The following is a 17,316-nucleotide window of genomic DNA, read 5'->3' as shown; positions in this document are numbered from 1 at the left end:
TGGGGGCTCCAACTTAGCTTGAGAGCTCATTCAGTCTTGCTAGTATAGACCTAGGATTCTTATAATTTCTGTCTTCTGGAGTTTTAGGGAGGAGGTCACTGGTGACACCACATAATCCCCCAAATGGCACTTTGAATAAACTCTATTTGAGAGGGTCTGGTTCTCAGGGGCCTATTCATAAGCAAAGGTATTAATGACTTTTCATTGTTACCCTGTTGGCTGCTGTAGGGTGATTTGAAAACCACACCCAACTTGACCCAGTGGTGTAAGTGTATAAATGTGGAAGTTATGTGTGTAAAACCTGGTGTGTCCGCATTCTGGAATCTGACATTCTCTCACACACAAAACACACCACACCCAACTACCACCAACAAATGCACATGGCCTACCTCAGGACATGCCTGAGGAAGGAAAAACAAAACTAACCAACCACCTAGACTCCCTCACTTAGCCTGCCAAAGTCCTTGTTTCCTTAGTAAATTAGGTGAAGATCATGTCAAATGTGCAGCATTCTGTGCATTACATTTCTTCCTCCTCCTCTCAATTTTGTCTATCTGACAATGCAAATTGTGTACCAGTGGTAATGAATTCATTGTTATGCATCCAGGGAGAAACACTTAAGAATTGGGCACTAAAAGGATGTTTATCAACTCTTGACTTGGTAATGAGTGACAAAAATAGAGGAACAAGAAGATTGTTAAAGGGCTGTAAGCAGCAAATCATTGTTCCAGCATTTACCATCCCAGGACATAAAGATTGGTTTGATTGGGTAAAGTGAACCAGGTTCCTAATCATTCTAGGCAAAGCCAGAGATGGGATGGAATCAAGAAATGTTCAGTTGCCACGGGTGCTGCCTCAGAGCTCTTGGTTTAGTTCTTAGTAGTCTTTTGGTAAGATCTGCTCTCTTCTTTCAGATAAATAAACCCAATAACAAACTTTAAGATCTGTAAGTAAAAATGCATTCATTTCCAAAGTAGATCAGCTGGTCTGTAATTTCCTTTTGTGCCTCAATTCTTCTTGGTTGTGTTAATTATCTTTTGCACTGTGACTTTTAGGTCTGGGGATTCTTTGAAGAAACCAATCCTTTTTTTTTTTTTTTTTCCAACTCTCTTTTCAGAGAAGTACCTCATTCCACACTACCTGCTCTCTTCTGCTTCTCTCCTTCCTTGTCCGTGATTGGCTCAGCCACTTTTTTTGCTGTGACCTCTGCAAAAGTGGCTGAGACACCAATTTCAAAGCATGCTGGGATTGTTAATTCAAACAACCCAACATCCTCTGGCTGCATGTATTGGGTTTTCTTTCATGAACATAGTCCACCATGGGCTGGGATATTACAGCTTTAAAGATATTACTACCAGACAGCTTTCTTTCACAAGGCTCTGATCCTACCTCAGAAAAGAAATGTGCCATTTTTTTTTTTACATTTATAGCACTCTGTAAGCATTAAGCTCTTAGTTACCTGAGAATTTTGGAAAGACGTTGTAGTAATATTGCTGGAGACTATGTTTATGAAGAAATACCTCAAGAGCCTTAGATACTAAAGTCTGAAATCCTTAGTATCTTGGAGCCTTAAATCAGTAAAATCCTGTTTCCCTTTATCCATGATGTTTTTTGGTCATTGTATTCTTACCAACAACTCTAAAGAGACGTGTAAAATCATGGTCGTGACTCACGGCATGCTGAATGGTTAATCCAGTAGATCTCAAATTTTGAAACTCCTTTTCCTTTTATCCTGTGTTTATCCCAAAATACTCTGTGGCTATTTTTCCCTTGAGCTAATGTAACGTTTTCCTCTAACCTATGACCTTTAACCTCTTTACCTCTGACCTAAGCCTCTTGCATGCCCAAATCCTCTTTTATAGGGAAAAAGAGAGAAATGTATGAGCATCCTGTCTTCTGCTTGGCCTCCCAAGTGATGGATTTAACCATTCGTGAGTACCTACCACCTCCTCGCCATGCTGTCTTCACTCTTTCTGTTTACATTATTTCAAGAAAATCCTGATCCAAACCAACTCACTCTCCTTGCTTCAAGTTTTTTAGCATTGGCTTGTCTGTTGGTTCTGTCTGTGAAACCCAGTGTGAGAAGTCCAGTCACTTTTTATCAGCCTAAAACAGGTTAGACAATTAAGCCATTTGTTTGTGATAAACTCAGATGTGTCTGTAAGTTTTTCAGTTATACTCTGTCTGTGACCTGAATGCATTTTTACTTTGCTTGTGTGTAACCCTAATTTGTAAAGTGCTTGTCACTGGTACACAATAAAAAGGTAGCAGCTAGGTTGGGGGGAAATGCAGATAAAAGGACATTTGGGGCAAAGTCATAGCTTCTTTTCCGTGATTAAGATGTCAAGCTTTTATGGGTATGAGATCACACTCCGTGGTCCATTCTTTGTAAAAATTCAAATAAAATAATAAAAATAAAAATAATTAGATCTTACATGCCTCCTATCTATTCTCTCTCAAGCTGGGAAGTGCTTCCTTGTTCTCTCTGGAGATTTTGCCTTGTCCTTGTCCTCTGAGCTCTGGCTAGAACATATGACTTAATTGTCATTTGAACAGTTCATGTATGTTTCATAGCTTGATTTCACATTAAACTTAATTTTACTAATTTTCTATTTGTGCAGCATTTTCCACCTCTGTGAAGGAGCCTTTTTTTGCTGGCCCCCACACTTTGGGGCGGTGGGAACGCAAGGGCAACCTTTTCTTTCCAATATCATGTATCACGCATAAGTTGGGGGGCATTTTGGTCCACTTGCTCATTAATCTTGCATATGTGTTCTTGTTTCTCTCTCTCTTCTCTCCTTGTTGTGCTCTCTCTTTCAAATAGAGAATCAGAAGGATGCAGGTGAACCAATTGTATATGCCTTATCAATTATCAGGACTGTTGAGTTATATTCAGTTTTATGGTTTTGTTTTTGTTTTTGTTTTAGTAGCTCCTTAAGGTGTGTACTCCCAGAGAGCAATGTGGAGTTGCAATGATACTTAAGGAGTTAATTTGTGCTGTCTAAATACATCTCATGCCCATTCAACGTTGACTTTTATAGAGCAGAATTTCCATAAAGGCATAAGCTTTGAAGGAACAGAATTCTGGTTTGCTAAACAGCTTCATTTCATCTTTGGTTTTAGGATCCAGTGAATTGGCCTCATGTGTATTTTTTTTCCTTTAAAAAAAGAAAAGTTACTGAACCAAATAAATCTTCCCTTTTTTGTTTTTCATTTCTTTTCTCTGTTTTCTGCCTTATGGAGAAGTTTGTGTTCTTTGATGAATGTGTATTGGACAGAGAGGAAGAAGCTGTGTCCATGTTGTTAAACTTGTGTGTATTACACGATGAAACAAGAAGCACAGTCAGGGTGGCTGAGCAGGGGCTGTTGTTAGTGGTTTCATAATAAGAAGGTTCTAAGAAAGTTCTCAGGCTTTGAAAATGCTCTTTATGTTTGGTCCTGAGACTTCCAAGCTGATGTTGAGAGCCACAATTTCACAACATTAAGATGTGTAAGATGTTGGTTGTTGTCTTTAAGATACAAAGGATTTCCCCCATATTGAACGTATTTACAAACAACTCAAAGCATTTTGGGGCACATGCCAAGCAGTAGGTTATGAATAGTTGAAGACCTGCAAACCTATGCTCATGACACATGTATCTTTCTCTCCCTGATAGGGAAGATATTCATTCATTTAGACAAGGGCTTTTTGGCAACTTACCTTATAGCAGGAAGTGATAAAAGGCAGAGACTATAAAAAGGGGAAACAACTATTAGCCCTAGGAAACCTCTGTACATATGAGTATATCATAAATTCAGTGTGCTACAATACCTCTTGCTTGAGTCATGGGTTGGAGAGATGGACATTGTCAGCAAACCAAGGTGATAAGACTTAAATTGCATCTGGAGAGAGATGAATTGAAATCTGTTGAGGGGAGTAGGTTTGAAGATTAAAGAGACATTCTAGGTAGAATAACATGTGCAAATATCTAGCACCATGTAGCTAACAAAAAATAATAACTCGCATCTGTTTATAGAAAATGCTTATTTCATGTGCAGTTTATCATATGCCAGGTATGAGTCTACATGCTTAGCACGTATTAGCTCATTTAACTCTCAGCATCCCTTATGGTGTCATTCCATCTTACAGATAAGCAAACTAAGGCACACAACACACTCCCAGAAGCCTAAGTGGTGAACTAGAATCTGAACTCAGGCCCAAACCACATTTTTACGTGCTCTGTAATTAAATATGGATGCAAAGCATTCACAATGTGGCAGTCATGAGTGATTAAGGATGCAGGGAGCAAGATCCCAAAGGCCTTTGAAAGTGCCATAATGAGACAGTGTCTTGCAAGGCATGATAATGCATGCCTCTAGTCCCAGTACTCAGCAGGTAAGAGGAGGAGACCACACTGCCTCAGCTACAAAAGCAAGACTCTCTCAATGACAGACAGACAGACAGACAGACGGGCTCGACAGATGGATGGTTGGAGCTGGGGCTAAGCTTAAGTGGTGAAGCACTTGCTTAGCATATGAGAGGCTCTGGGTTCAATTCTCATTAACAAAACAATGTCCAGCAGACATTGGTCTCACCTGCAAGGGTGACAGGGCCATCAAAAGCTCCTTAAATAAGAAGGTGGCATATGCTTGGCATTTACATAGCAGAGAAACATCACACCAGCATAGAGAAAGGACACAAATCACAAGTCACACAGAAAGTACTGAAGATAAGGAATGCAGTGCACTGGATTATAAATGGAAGTTCACAGCAGATAAGGCTTTGAAGCTTGGGATATTTGAGGCATTTTCTAAGCAACACATGACAGCACAATGATCACAATAACTTCCAACCTTTGAATACATTTTTTTCCTTAGCCTGGCCCTCACCTTGCACTTTCCTTAAGGAATAGAGCACAGATAGATGCATGGATGGCTTTGTACAGCCGAGTGTATGGCGGTGACAGGGAACTGCTAGGGTTACAGGTACAAATTGAGGATAGAATGAGGTCTTTAGTCAGGCTGTGCTTTGAGTGTCTTCGGGATGTTGCAGATGATTTTCTAGGGGACTTATACTCGCTATCTGGTGGCATTATTAGAAATTAACTGTTAAGTTTTGTTGCGGTAGCTCGAAGGGTGGGGGAAGATGCAAAAGACTGCTAGTCTATGAGAGAAAAGCTGTGATCCTGCAAATGAATGCTATTATTTGAAATGCAATTCCATTTAAACTATCACATGTTTTGAACGGAGCAAGCTCCGAGGAAGTCTTCACTACTATTGCTGTTTTGCTTCAGTTCTTGGCTAAATACTTGCATAATTTTCTGAGCATCATAACGATTCCACTGGAATTTGAAATAAAACAAGTTTTTTTTCCTCTGAACATGCCAATATGTCCAATTTGAAAAATTGGGCAGATAATTTATAGATAGATAGAAAAAAATAGATGATTGAGATAGAATTAAAAGACAGGTTAAAATTAAAAGTATATATACATGTTTATATAAACATATATATGCATTAATGGTGGATGGATGGACAAGCAAACAAATAGATTCATGGGTAGTTAGCCAACCCTGAAGCCTGGCAGTCTTCAAAGGACTCTACATGAGGTTCTGACTGAATGTTTACTCTAGTCCTATAAAGAAGGCTTTATTATTGTGTCATTTATAAATGAGGGAGCTGAAATTTAGGAGGATGTGACTTTTTCCAAGCAGAAGTTGATCTCAAGTCTGTCTGACTTGAAACACCCTGTCTCTTTCCAACATGAAGACATTCCAGACAAATTTGATGGGCACTTGGAGAGTATCCATTTATGTTGTGGCTAATGTCAAAACTACCCACAGCTTTTAATATAGGAAAGGCTATCGAACAACAGAGCAGGCTCTTCTGAGGCCAGAGCATTACCAAAATCTTAATATGAAATCTTCCATGAGAGCAGATGAGATTCCCTGAGATTCCCAAAGAACTAAGGATTCTTTCCTCTCCATTGACAGAAACTTAGTAAAGCAGGTCAAATCTATCCACAGGACATCCAAACGGATTCTGCAGTGTGTAAGTTCTATATATTTTGCTGTCCCCAGTCACATTTCCCTCAAGTCTAAGGCCTGTTGGAGCAGTCAGAGACACACGCAGGATACTCACCAGTATAGCCACATGCTCACACACTCATAATGTAAAGCTACCCACCTTGGTATCTTACCAGGAGACCAATGAGGGTAAATCCTATCCCTGTAAGATATAGGTCATTCAAAGATGAGGGGCCTCCCTACCTGTCTTAAATATAAGGAACTAAATCTCTCTCTTTTTTTATTTATCATTTTTGTTTTCAAACTAAATTATTCTGTGGTGTAGTACCTCATTTATATTTATAAAAGTAGTGAGCAAGGAAAAACATTTTTGAAAGATTGTCACGGAAGGAAGGAGTATGTTGAAAGGGGAAGAGGATTTAAAAAAAAATACACCATAAAGCCAAATGCTGCTAGCTCAAGCCTATTATCCTGGCTACTTGGGAAGCTGAAACCTAGAGGATCATGGTTTAAAGCCATCTCAGGCAGAAAAGTCCATGAGAATTCATTGCTAATTCCCCAACAAAAAAAAAATCCAATGAAATATGAAATTATTCTTTTGTGCACAGAAATCCTGAAGTAGAAAGTTAAGTAAAGCTAGATAGAGTGGTACACAGATGTAATACCAGTATTCAAAAGGCAGAGTCCATAGGTTCAAGGACAGTTGAGTTACATCATAAGACCCTGCTCAAAAAAAATACATAGATAAAAGGAAAAGAAAGTTGTTTAGCAACTTTCTCAGGGTTAAACCACAGAGTCAGAGACTCTGTTTTAATGTTGAGCCATTGTAATTCCTTAGCCTACACTTTCAACTTTAAAACTATGAAATGCTGTGATTGTTAGTGATAAAATTATAAGATCCTAAGTCTCAAATAATCAGATAATAAAAATATAAAATTATTCAGTATTTCCATATCTTTAGGAAACCACCTGATAATTCTTGACTAATCATAACAGCAATCATAATGTTGAGTGCTAGTCTCATATATCGGCCTCCATACGGCACTGCCTTTGAGTTTCCTAACAGAGCCACAGGATGTGGAGAGAAAGTTTGCTAAAGGAAGCCGCTGCACGTACAAGGACAATTGTTATACATTACCTTATCCATCCAGAATTACACTCACTTTTCTTAGGAACAACTGCTCAGTCCCAATTGTTATAAAAACATCTATTCCTTGTGGGTACTACTTACTTTCATTTACCTAAAATATTTTAAACTGTCTTAAATATTTTTGAAGTTAAGACACCTAAAGTTATTCTCTGACTTGAGTATTCAGCTATGATGTTTACTATCAGCATCTCAGCTTAGTACATTGAGTAAGAAGTAAATTTGCTATGTAGCTGAAAAACCCAGAGAATTTTCTTTTCTTTTCTTTCTTTCTTTCTTTCTTTCTTTCTTTCTTTCTTTCTTTCTTTCTTTCTTTCTTTCTTTCTTTCTTTCTTTCTTTCTTTCTTTCTTTCTTTCTTTCTTTCTTTCTTTCTTTTTTGTCAGTCATGGACTTGAACTCTGGGCTTGCTCACTGTCCCTCAGCTCTTCAGCTCAAGGCTAGCACTCTACCCCTTAAGCCACAGCACCACTTCCGGTTTTCTGGTGGTTAATTGGAGATCAGAGTCTCACGGACTTTCCTGTCCCAGCCGGCTTTGAACCGCAATCCTCTGATCTCAGCCTCCTTAGTAGCTAGGATTATAGGCATGAGCTACCAGTGCCCGGCTCCAGAGTATTTTCTTTTCCATAAAAGCACTGCATTGGGCAGCATTCGGTGAGGACTTTCTTCCACCAATATTTGAGTACCTGCCTAGGGCCAGGCAATGTTCTAGACCCTAAAAACATGGAATCCGATGGGCAAGGGCAGGGAGTGGGGGAGAAGCAGATGATGGACATGTAAGTTGCTCTTACTATGGGTTGCAGGTGACCAGATAAAGCTTTTATCCAAGGAATTGAGCCTTTGTTAGGAAGGCCCTCTCTTATTAAGGCATATGATCACATTATTCCTTTTCTTTGTTTTTGTTTTTGTTTTTATTAGCAGTACTGATAGTTTTAATTCCAGGGCAGGCACTCCACCATTGAGACACATTTCCAACTATGACAGCTTCACTCTTATTATGAAGGCATAGCAAGTTCAGATGTGTATTTCTAGAAGATCCCAGAATGGTACACAGAGGAGAATGAACTGAACTAGAGAGGAGGAAACAGTCTAAAGGCTAGTTTGGAGGCTTTACCCCTGGTAGAGATAATGAAGGTTGAGTTATATGTCCATCTCCTTAGCAAAATGGTAGGCATGTTATCTAATACAGTGAGAAATCAAAGTCAGAAATATTTTGCAGGTAGAATGGAAGGCTGTGCCATCTTCATCCTTTAGGGAAGGAGAGAAAGGTGAAATCAATAAAAAGAGTAGAGAAAATACATATTCACCTATCAGTCGTTGTCAAGATGGAGTCCAAGAGGCAATCTACTGAAGGAGATTCCTGGAGACTAAATGGGATCAAGTATATGCAATAGGCCACATCACTAAAGAACTAGCATTGAGTTTTAACCTGGAAGTCTTTGGTCCATGCTGCCTCCATTCTAGAGAAGAAAAGCACCCCAGGAAACATGCTTCTACCTAGTTTCCTGTTCCTCCCCAGGCTTCTATTCACTCCCACCTCAAACCTCAGCAAATTTCTACAGGCTCACTATTTTCAGCAATCACGAAGTACAAACACTGGCATCTTCAACAACATATTAATGGCTGGAGCTTGGTAATAAGTGGGCTTTTCATCATTCATATCCATCTCTCATGTGATATTTCAGGGACTGGCAGTTTGCTCACTGGAACCAGAGATGGTCAGATTATTTAAGAGCTAATTGGAGTGTCTCTCTCTCTCTCTCTCTCTCTCTCTCTCTCTCTCTCTCTTGGATGCTTCTCTTCCTTGGTTTCACTGAGCATTCAGAGGAATTCTCTTTTTGTTTATCTGCAGTCACATTTAACACACACTCTTTCTCTCTCCCTCCCCCCTCTCTCTGTCTCTTTTCTCTGTCTCTTTCTCTCTCTCTTTGGAAGCCAAGCAGATTTAATTGTGTAAACATGAGCAATGGTAATTGGGTAAATGAAGTTGGAAACCAAGGTATGATGTTTTTGTTTTGCTCTGTGAGGATTTTTTTTTAAAGGAAGTTTGTTTTTCTATGGTGGCAAACCTCACTGTCAGAATTCTGGACAGGCAGTTGGCAGGAGGGAATTTGTTGATGAATTCCTCATCAAGACCCATTGAGCTGAAATACATATCGGCTGCCTCATGGGTTATGGATGAACCCCAGGGTGCCTCATGGTTTTATTAACTATGAGACCAAGTGTTTCCAGTCATTCATTCAGTTACCTGAAAAGAACCATGAGGATATGTGACAGAGATGTACCTAAATTCAGGGAATACTGTCCACACAAAAAAAAAAGTAATAATAATCTAAAACATAGAGTAGTGTTTGTTTTAATAGCAATCAGTTCTTAGCATTAAATACTATCATTTAAAATTTAATATTTTTCCAAATTCTATTTACATACACTCTTTCCTGAACAACTTAAAAGGAACGGGTAAAGATTTTATTTAGTCTTATGTTCCAAACATTGAGGTGGTCTAGCGAGGAAAAAAAAAAATCCCATCAGGTCTTGCTTTTGAATAACTGGCTTTGGCAGAATATTATACTGATCTACATTTTCACTCCCCTTTTTTTCTATTAATGTCACTAGAATTCCATTTCCTATATGCCTGCCGTAAAATTAATTTTCCCAGTTGAGAATTCAAGCAAACCAAGAAGCACTCTTGGCAGCAGATTATGTCCCTCTCGCCATACAGATTGCTTTATAAACAAGAACTATTAGAAAAGAGCAGGTTAAAGGTTAGTGAGATACTTGTCCCAGCTAGCAAACTGTGGGAACTGCCCGTGTTCAGTGCCTGTGTGGATGGGGAGGCCATTGTTGTGGGATGTTTGCAGTGCTGATATTGTAAACCGCATGACAGATGGGTCAAGTACTGATTACGGTATTCTAACATTTGGAATAGCAAGTAACATATTTGATAAGCTGGCAAGTTTTTATATATGATTCAACCCACAATATAAAAGCCATGAGAATTCCAAATTGAAAATAATTAAATGAGCTGGAAACAATCAGATACCACACATTTTTCCCCCAAATGACAGATTTTGACATGTTGAAATTCCACAAAGGGAGCAAGAATATTTCCTAGCTCACTTGAACTAATAACAGCCCTTCATCTGCTTTTGGAAAGTAATTAATTCCAGCCTTCTCACAATGAGGAGGTAGCAGTAAACATTTGGAGGCATCTTGGGCTTGATGGAGAGCTTGCTCATACCTTGCTTGCTTTAGTCTTGTCAACAATCCTATTAAGTACAGAGAAAAGATACTGATTTTCTCAATTTATAGTAAACTCAAAAATGCAGAAAGGAGGTGGATCTGTGGCTCAAGTGGTAGAGTGCTAGCCTTGAGCTGAAGAGCTGAGGGACAGCGCTCAGGCCCAGAGTCCAAGCCCTACAACCAACCAAAAAAAAAAAAAAACGAAACAAAACAAAAAAGAATGAAGGAAGCTTGTTGCCATTGGCTCACACCTGTACTCCTAATTACTCCGGAGGCTAGGAGCTGAGGATCTTTGAAGCCAAGTCAAGCAGGAAAATCCTTGAGATGCTTTTCTCCTCCAGTTAACCACCCAAAAAAGCCAGAAATGGAGCTGTGGCTTAAGTGTAGAACATCAGCCTTGAGCAAAAAAGCTAAGGGATAGAGAATCCAGGCCCTGAGTTCAAACTTCGGCACTGAAAAAAAGAATACAAATGTACTCATTACCTTGCTCATGTGCTTGTAACCCCTCTGTACAGTACTTTCACAATTTAAAAAAAACTTATTTAAAAAGAAAAGAATGCAGCCAGGTGCCAGTGGCTCACTCCTGTAATCCTAGCTACTCAGGAGGCTGAGATCTGAGGATCATGGTTCAAAGCCAGCCCAAGTAGGAAAGTCCATGAGACTCTTATCTCTAATAAACCACTAGAAAACTAGAAGTGGAGCTATGGCTCAAGTGGTAGAGCACTCGCCTTGAGCTGAAGAGCACAGGGATAGCGCCCACGCCCAGAGTTCAAGCCCCTCAACTGACCAAAAAAAAAAAAAAAAAAGAATGCAGAGGGCTAAATATTAGGTGTAAGATTACCTGGGAAAGCAACTGGTTTGTGGAGGAAACCCACACTTTCAGCTGTGACTGCATGCCATCCTGTTTCTGGTTATGTGAAAGGCAGAGCAGGTATTAACATGTAGTTGTTCTGCATGGTATAAAAGCGCATCTTTGGGTCAGTGATGCTGACTCCGTCATTCACATATATCCATCCAGAGAGAGCACAGAGTATTTTTATTCAGCTTCTGAGTGTCTGGACAGGGTTAGTATTGGAGATGCTGGTTAGAGTCCTTGTCAAATCATGTCATACCTCTATAATGTTGAAGGAACACCAAGAAAACAGCAGCTCTCCCTTTGTGTTTTATCATTTTTGCTTGTTTGGTTGTTCTTTTCAGAATTTGTCATCTTGTCACTCTTTGTTAAAGTCACTTTGTCTCTTTACTTTTTTTTTTTTTAACTCTCTTCACCTACCTGGGCAGCTTCCTGGCCACCTGCTGGGCCTCCTCTACTCACCCAAACGCAGACCAGCATGTTATATCAGAGGTTCAAAATCATGACTAGGCCAAGATCAAGTATTGTAAACCTCTATCATTCCTTTACTTGGTAGCTTCCTAGTTTAGTTGGCTTTTCTGTCCACTTTCCTTCTTGAAATTTTGTTGCGGTTCATAATCAGCTGAGGCTCAGGCTCTCAAGTTTAAATCCTAGAGGTTTCAAGATACTCAAAAGAGAGCATTTATTTTCAAATGTCCATATTTTTTTTTGTCTAGCTATGTCTGACATATGCAACATTTTCAAATCTCAATGTCAGCACAAAATAACATTGTTGTTGCATAACATTTTGCATGAGAATTTTTTCTATGTTATGAGCTTCGATTCTGTTGTATGAAATGTTTTCTAAGTAAACTGTATTTTTAGTTTCTTCTCATCAGTGCTCCAGCAAGTGCAAGATTGGGGGATAGGAATATTGCAGTACATTTCAAGACAGCAGAAGTGACAAAAAAAATCATTTCTAAGCACAAACTTCTCCTTGACCTCTTGTATGTGGGGGGGGGGGATGGAGGAAGTGCTGAAGGATTTTGCACAATATTTTCTTTAAAGACAACATTTTAGAGAAATCACATCTAGTACATGGTGTGGGGTTTTTTTTTTGCCATTTCACTAGTAAATCAGCTAGCCAAATGAACAGGAAGATAGTGTTGTGTCTCCATGAAGTGGCTTGATCTACAGATAATGAAATCACAACTAATTAATAATAAATGAAAGTCTGGCTACCTGGGTTAATTGGCAGATCAAGCATTCTAGATTAAAGTATCCTTAACCCACTTACTTTAACGGTTGTGTGTTAAAGTCAAATTGCAAAAGGTTTTATTAAACATACTGTCTGTATATATATACACACATCAGGCATACACATATATGTGTACATTTACACATACTCATAAGCTGATTATGTGTACATGCACACGTTATGTGTATCTATTGATATAGATTGTAGTCAATCTAAGAGGACTGTGTATTAAAACAAATCTTCAGGTGGTCCCAGCTTGGGTATCTTGGATTTCTCCAAACCGAAAAATCATTCACATTTTTTTTAACGAATGTGTATGAAAACGCTGGTGGGAATTATTTCATTGTTCTCTCGTATGCCTTGTACCACCAAGACTGCCCCTAGCCTGGTGAACACTCTATTCAAAAGGGCAACGGTCACTGTTTTTGAAGTGAGAAATTTCAAAGATGTGCCCCAAGTGGGATTTCCTGCAAATTTGTATTAATGTGCAGGCTTGTCTGGTTACTAGACAAATGTATGTAAGTGTGTGATGTGTGTGTGGGTGTGGATGTATGTGTCAAATGGGTAATAAGTATAGGATGAGGAGTTTGCAAATTGATGTGTAAATGTGAATAAAATAAAAATAGTAGCCTATGCATATTTACTATCAAAATGCAAATACCTCACTCTACACACATTACCCAAGCATATATACACAGTATGTTTGTAGAAATGCCTGAAAGTTTATTGATGAAATTACAATAAGTCTACTTAAGAAATCATAAATAGATCAGTTTCCCTTAAAGCGCAGAAGTCAGCCTTGGCATTGGTTCATCCTATCCAAGTATTTTTTCTCTGGACCAGGCAGTGAGCTCTTAGCTCCTACCTTCCCATGTCTTTTTACTAGGTGTTGGTGCTTGTTGACTTCATCCCTGTATTTATGCTGCCCACAATGCCCACCAGCATGCTCCAGACAGATCTAGACCCATTTCTCCTTGGAGATTTCATTGACCTGAATCCTGAGAGACCATTTCATATCAGCCACTAGGCCTACTTAGACTGAAATTTTCAACATCTTATCCCACCCTATTCATCAGCTTTAGCTTCTATTGGCTGGAGCATTTTTTCTACATAGCGTTTCACCAAATTAATGTTCATTACTAAATACTAAATTACTAATAACCTGATGTGCTCATCACCTACCTCAGAAGTACACAAAGTGAAAATAAGAAGCCTTAAAAAATATTCATCTCCAAAGATTTTATTTGAAATTCCTCTCACCAACATATAATACAACACAACAGGACAATACAATACAAAAACGTACAAAAACAACACAAAAACTTCCTATAAAGTACTAAGAAACTTCTCTCTAGAAAAGAACTTGATGCCAAAGAACTTAACAAAAGGAAAACCAGTTTCACTAGCCCTTTTGAAGAAATACCTACCAAGCATGGAGTTGTACTAAATCAATTAAACACACACACACTCCAAATAATTCCAACACTTCCAAATCTGAAGGGAACCAAGCACGGAATACAAATTCCCAGTGAGTTCAGAATCATTGAGCTGAAGCTCACTCACTGGCTAAGAGAAAAACCTTTTATTTCAATATTATTTTTCCCCAACGATAATGATTTGTAGCTTTTTGTCAGCATAATGACACTGCTGGACATCCATGATTGGGCTCTGCAAAGGGTTCTACAGAGGCTAGGGACTATATTCTCCTTGAGCTGGGTAAAAACACAACCCTGACAACTCAAGAGAAACGAAAGACAACAATCAAAACAACAAAATATGTCTCTAGTTGTTATTTCCCTGATGAAATTCCAGTTACATCCCACAAGTTACCACCAGCTCATGTCATAGTCTATTCTCAGCACCCTTTTAAATAATTCTCCACAATGGTCCAGGGATGTCTGAGTTTTTCAATCCCTTCCCGGGATAATTTGAAACATTCAAACAGACCTTTGCGTAGGCATTTTTATGCTAGTCATTTTACTACCTGTTAATCATGACAGTCATTTTACTACCTGTTAAGCAGCAGATAGATCTGTTACAGAATAGTAGTGGTAGTGAATGTTTAGTAGCCCATCTACAAAACAAATGTACCAAAATGTAGATTAAGCTGCGGTTATGTCTCCCCCATTCCAGGTAGCCCAGACACAGTCTAGTGAGTGATAGATGATAGTCCATTCATGCTGTCTTTAAAGAACGTGTGTATAAAATGTCACTACGTTTGCAGTGGGCTGTCATAGACTTTGTATTAGCATCTGTGCAAATTTGAAGCTGGAGCACTGCTTTTTTTTTCTACTATGTATTATCATGATGGTGATAAGAACAATAAAATGGCTTTATGGTTTGCATACTACTAATTACATGGCATTTAACATTTGCATGAAACTTTTTTTAAATTGGTAACTATTCAGAATTTCTTACCCACTAGTTCTAATGGCCACAAAACTAGCTTGCTACTTGCCACTGAATTTTAACACCAATTCTTGTACTCCAGAAAATGTAGGCCGATTAATCACTCCTGCCAAAAAGCTCGAAGACACAATACGTCTTGCTGAACTAGTCATTGAAGTTCTTCAGCAAAATGAGGAGCACCACGCAGAGGTGAGGAGGCTGAGTGCGAAATATTGCTCCGTGTCCCTTAGCTGAAATGTCAGAGCTGACTCTAACAACCTGGTTATGAATAAGATGCCTTGACACCATTTCCTTTTAACTGGGCTGGCAAAGTGAATGAAAGTGGAAGTTTCAGAAGAAGTCTTTGAAACATTGTTTTAAACAACCAAAGAATGCTTGTATGTTGTACATTTCAGCCTAAGTTTTTAGCTCTTTCTAGCAACAAACAAATCAGGTGAGTACACTTATAAAGTTAATGAATTAAGCAACACCTGAGAACTGTTGTCCAGAACATTCAGAATGTATTTTTTATTTATATGGTCTTTTGTGGTTCTTTTTGTTGCTACCACTGTTGTTTTGATTAATTCTTTGATATGTGAATTGAGGGTCATCTACTTGAATCTATCTCTGTGCTAGAGTTTCTCTTCTTCTTCCTCCTCTTCCTCCTCCTCCTCCTTCTTCTTGTTCTTCCTCTTCTACTTCTTCTCCTCCTCCTTCTTTTCTTCTTCTTCTTTCTTCTTTCTCCTTTTCCTTTTTCCTTCTTGTTTCTTTTTTCTCTCTACTCTCTTTCTTCTTTCTTCTTCTTAACCTTAGATTGCCTGGGTTGCTGAACTTGGTGACAGAAACATATTATTTTGTCAAATCTCTAAAACATACATCTAAATAAATACAGCTTTCTTTTTTTCCAAACCAGTATTAATATGCTGATTTCAATAATTATGACCCAAGTGATCTCATGACCAACAAAATCCCAAACCTATAAGGACTTAAATAAACTCAACCCTTTCCAAGGAAAGATTATGATGTTAAACGGTTAAACCATTTCAAAAGTGAGCTTTAAAATCGTATCTCTTAAAATAACCTTTGTGAAAACATTAATTCCTCTTCTTCTCCAGTCAGATTTATAGTAGAGTGGGGGTTGGAGAAAAGGTCTTCCATAAAAGTAATTTTCAAGTACATAAAATGATCATTCCCCTTACTAAGTGAAAATTGACAGGATAGTAAAATACTATATAATATCCCACACATCCAGCGATCCCTGATGCCTGATTGCATATTTAAATTTCCTCCCTGTTTCTCTACTGTTCCATTCAATCTTGGCTGATCGTGGCAGGGGAAAGAGGTATGTGATTAAACCGAATGAACCAGCCACCTGCTGTCATACTCTGTGCATGCCCTTCCAATACCATGTCTTCTAATGGGACTTTTCCTGGTGCTCCTGCTTTCTAACACTGACCCAAGGAATGTAACAGCAACTTCCAGTGGACTGCTTGTGACATGGGTGGCCCTCCACGGCAGGGTAAATGTGGGATGATTCTCTTGTGCGTGCATGAAGCGACTGATGACAACAACTGCGGTTACATCCCAACACACGCCTCCTACCTGCCTTGATCCTGTCCCTAGCCTGTTGCAGTTTCCTATGTCCGTCCATACTTAGCCTTTATTACAGCAGATGAGTACCAAGCGTAGTAACCAGTAGCTCGTTGGAGTGATACTAATCTTCCTCTACAGCTGTCTGTATGTGAATCATATATACAGTATTTATATATAGAGAGAGTGCTGAAGTATCCTGACTTCCCCCACAGACCCCTCTGAGGCCAGGATGAAGACCCCTCAAGTAGGGATCAGTAGCAGTGGTGCATGGCTGGAGGGGGAGAGGGAGCCAAGCAATGCCCTCTGACCATACAAACCCAGGACTAACTTCCAAACACATGAAACTAGCGATTTTCCCCATCTTTTTAGATTGGGGTATTTGAGGATCAGATGGTGATAAGGGAATTCCTTCTGGGTATCTTCAGACTCATCTCCAGAGACTTGATGGGGCTCTAGCCTGCCTTCCCCAGAGGGAGTAGGTTTGAGAAGATATAGGTAATGGGTACAGAGAAGATGGGTATTCCAAGTCACCGTTGTAAATTGAAGCAAATGTACCAGAACAAAAATGAGAACTATCCTTCCTTGGCAACCAAATCATTTTTCTGAGGCCACTACTTGCTAAGAAAGGATGCGTATTTTCTTTACTAAGTCACTCATAAAAGGCACCGCAGGGAAGCCTATTCATATACCTTGGACATACACACTTTCTAAAGATGGCATCCATGGGCTGGGAAGTTGGCTCAGTGGTAGAGTGCTTGACTTGCATGCATGAGGCCCTGGGTTCGATTCTGCAGCACCACATAAGCAGAAAAAGCTGGAAGTGGTGCTGTGGCTCAAGTGGTAGAGCACTCG

The 17,316-nt window shown here is 39.2% G+C and overlaps 1 protein-coding gene across 10 annotated transcripts in view; it reads left to right on the top strand.

Moving 5' to 3' along the window:
• Window positions 1–17,316, top strand: part of Cadps (calcium dependent secretion activator) — a 445,968-nt gene that overhangs the window by 331,898 nt on the left and 96,754 nt on the right. For 3 of the 10 annotated variants that reach the window (XM_042679880.1, XM_042679884.1, XM_042679883.1), the window contains exon 17: window positions 14,975–15,081. In XM_042679880.1, coding sequence (XP_042535814.1) covers window positions 14,975–15,081 — 107 coding nt within the window. Of the gene's footprint in view, window positions 1–1,862; window positions 1,932–2,824; window positions 2,843–14,974; window positions 15,082–16,204; window positions 16,214–17,316 lie in introns of all 10 variants that reach the window. The other 7 variants (XM_042679878.1, XM_042679879.1, XM_042679874.1 and 4 more) reach the window with 4 other exon arrangements.

The sequence above is a fragment of the Dipodomys spectabilis genome, unplaced genomic scaffold, assembly GCF_019054845.1.
Source record: "Dipodomys spectabilis isolate Male_0828 unplaced genomic scaffold, ASM1905484v1 ptg000054l, whole genome shotgun sequence".
In the NCBI taxonomy this organism is placed as follows: Eukaryota; Metazoa; Chordata; class Mammalia; order Rodentia; family Heteromyidae; genus Dipodomys; species Dipodomys spectabilis.
The sequence above is the reverse complement of the archived record's forward strand: the minus strand, read 5'-3'. Positions and strand labels throughout refer to the sequence as shown.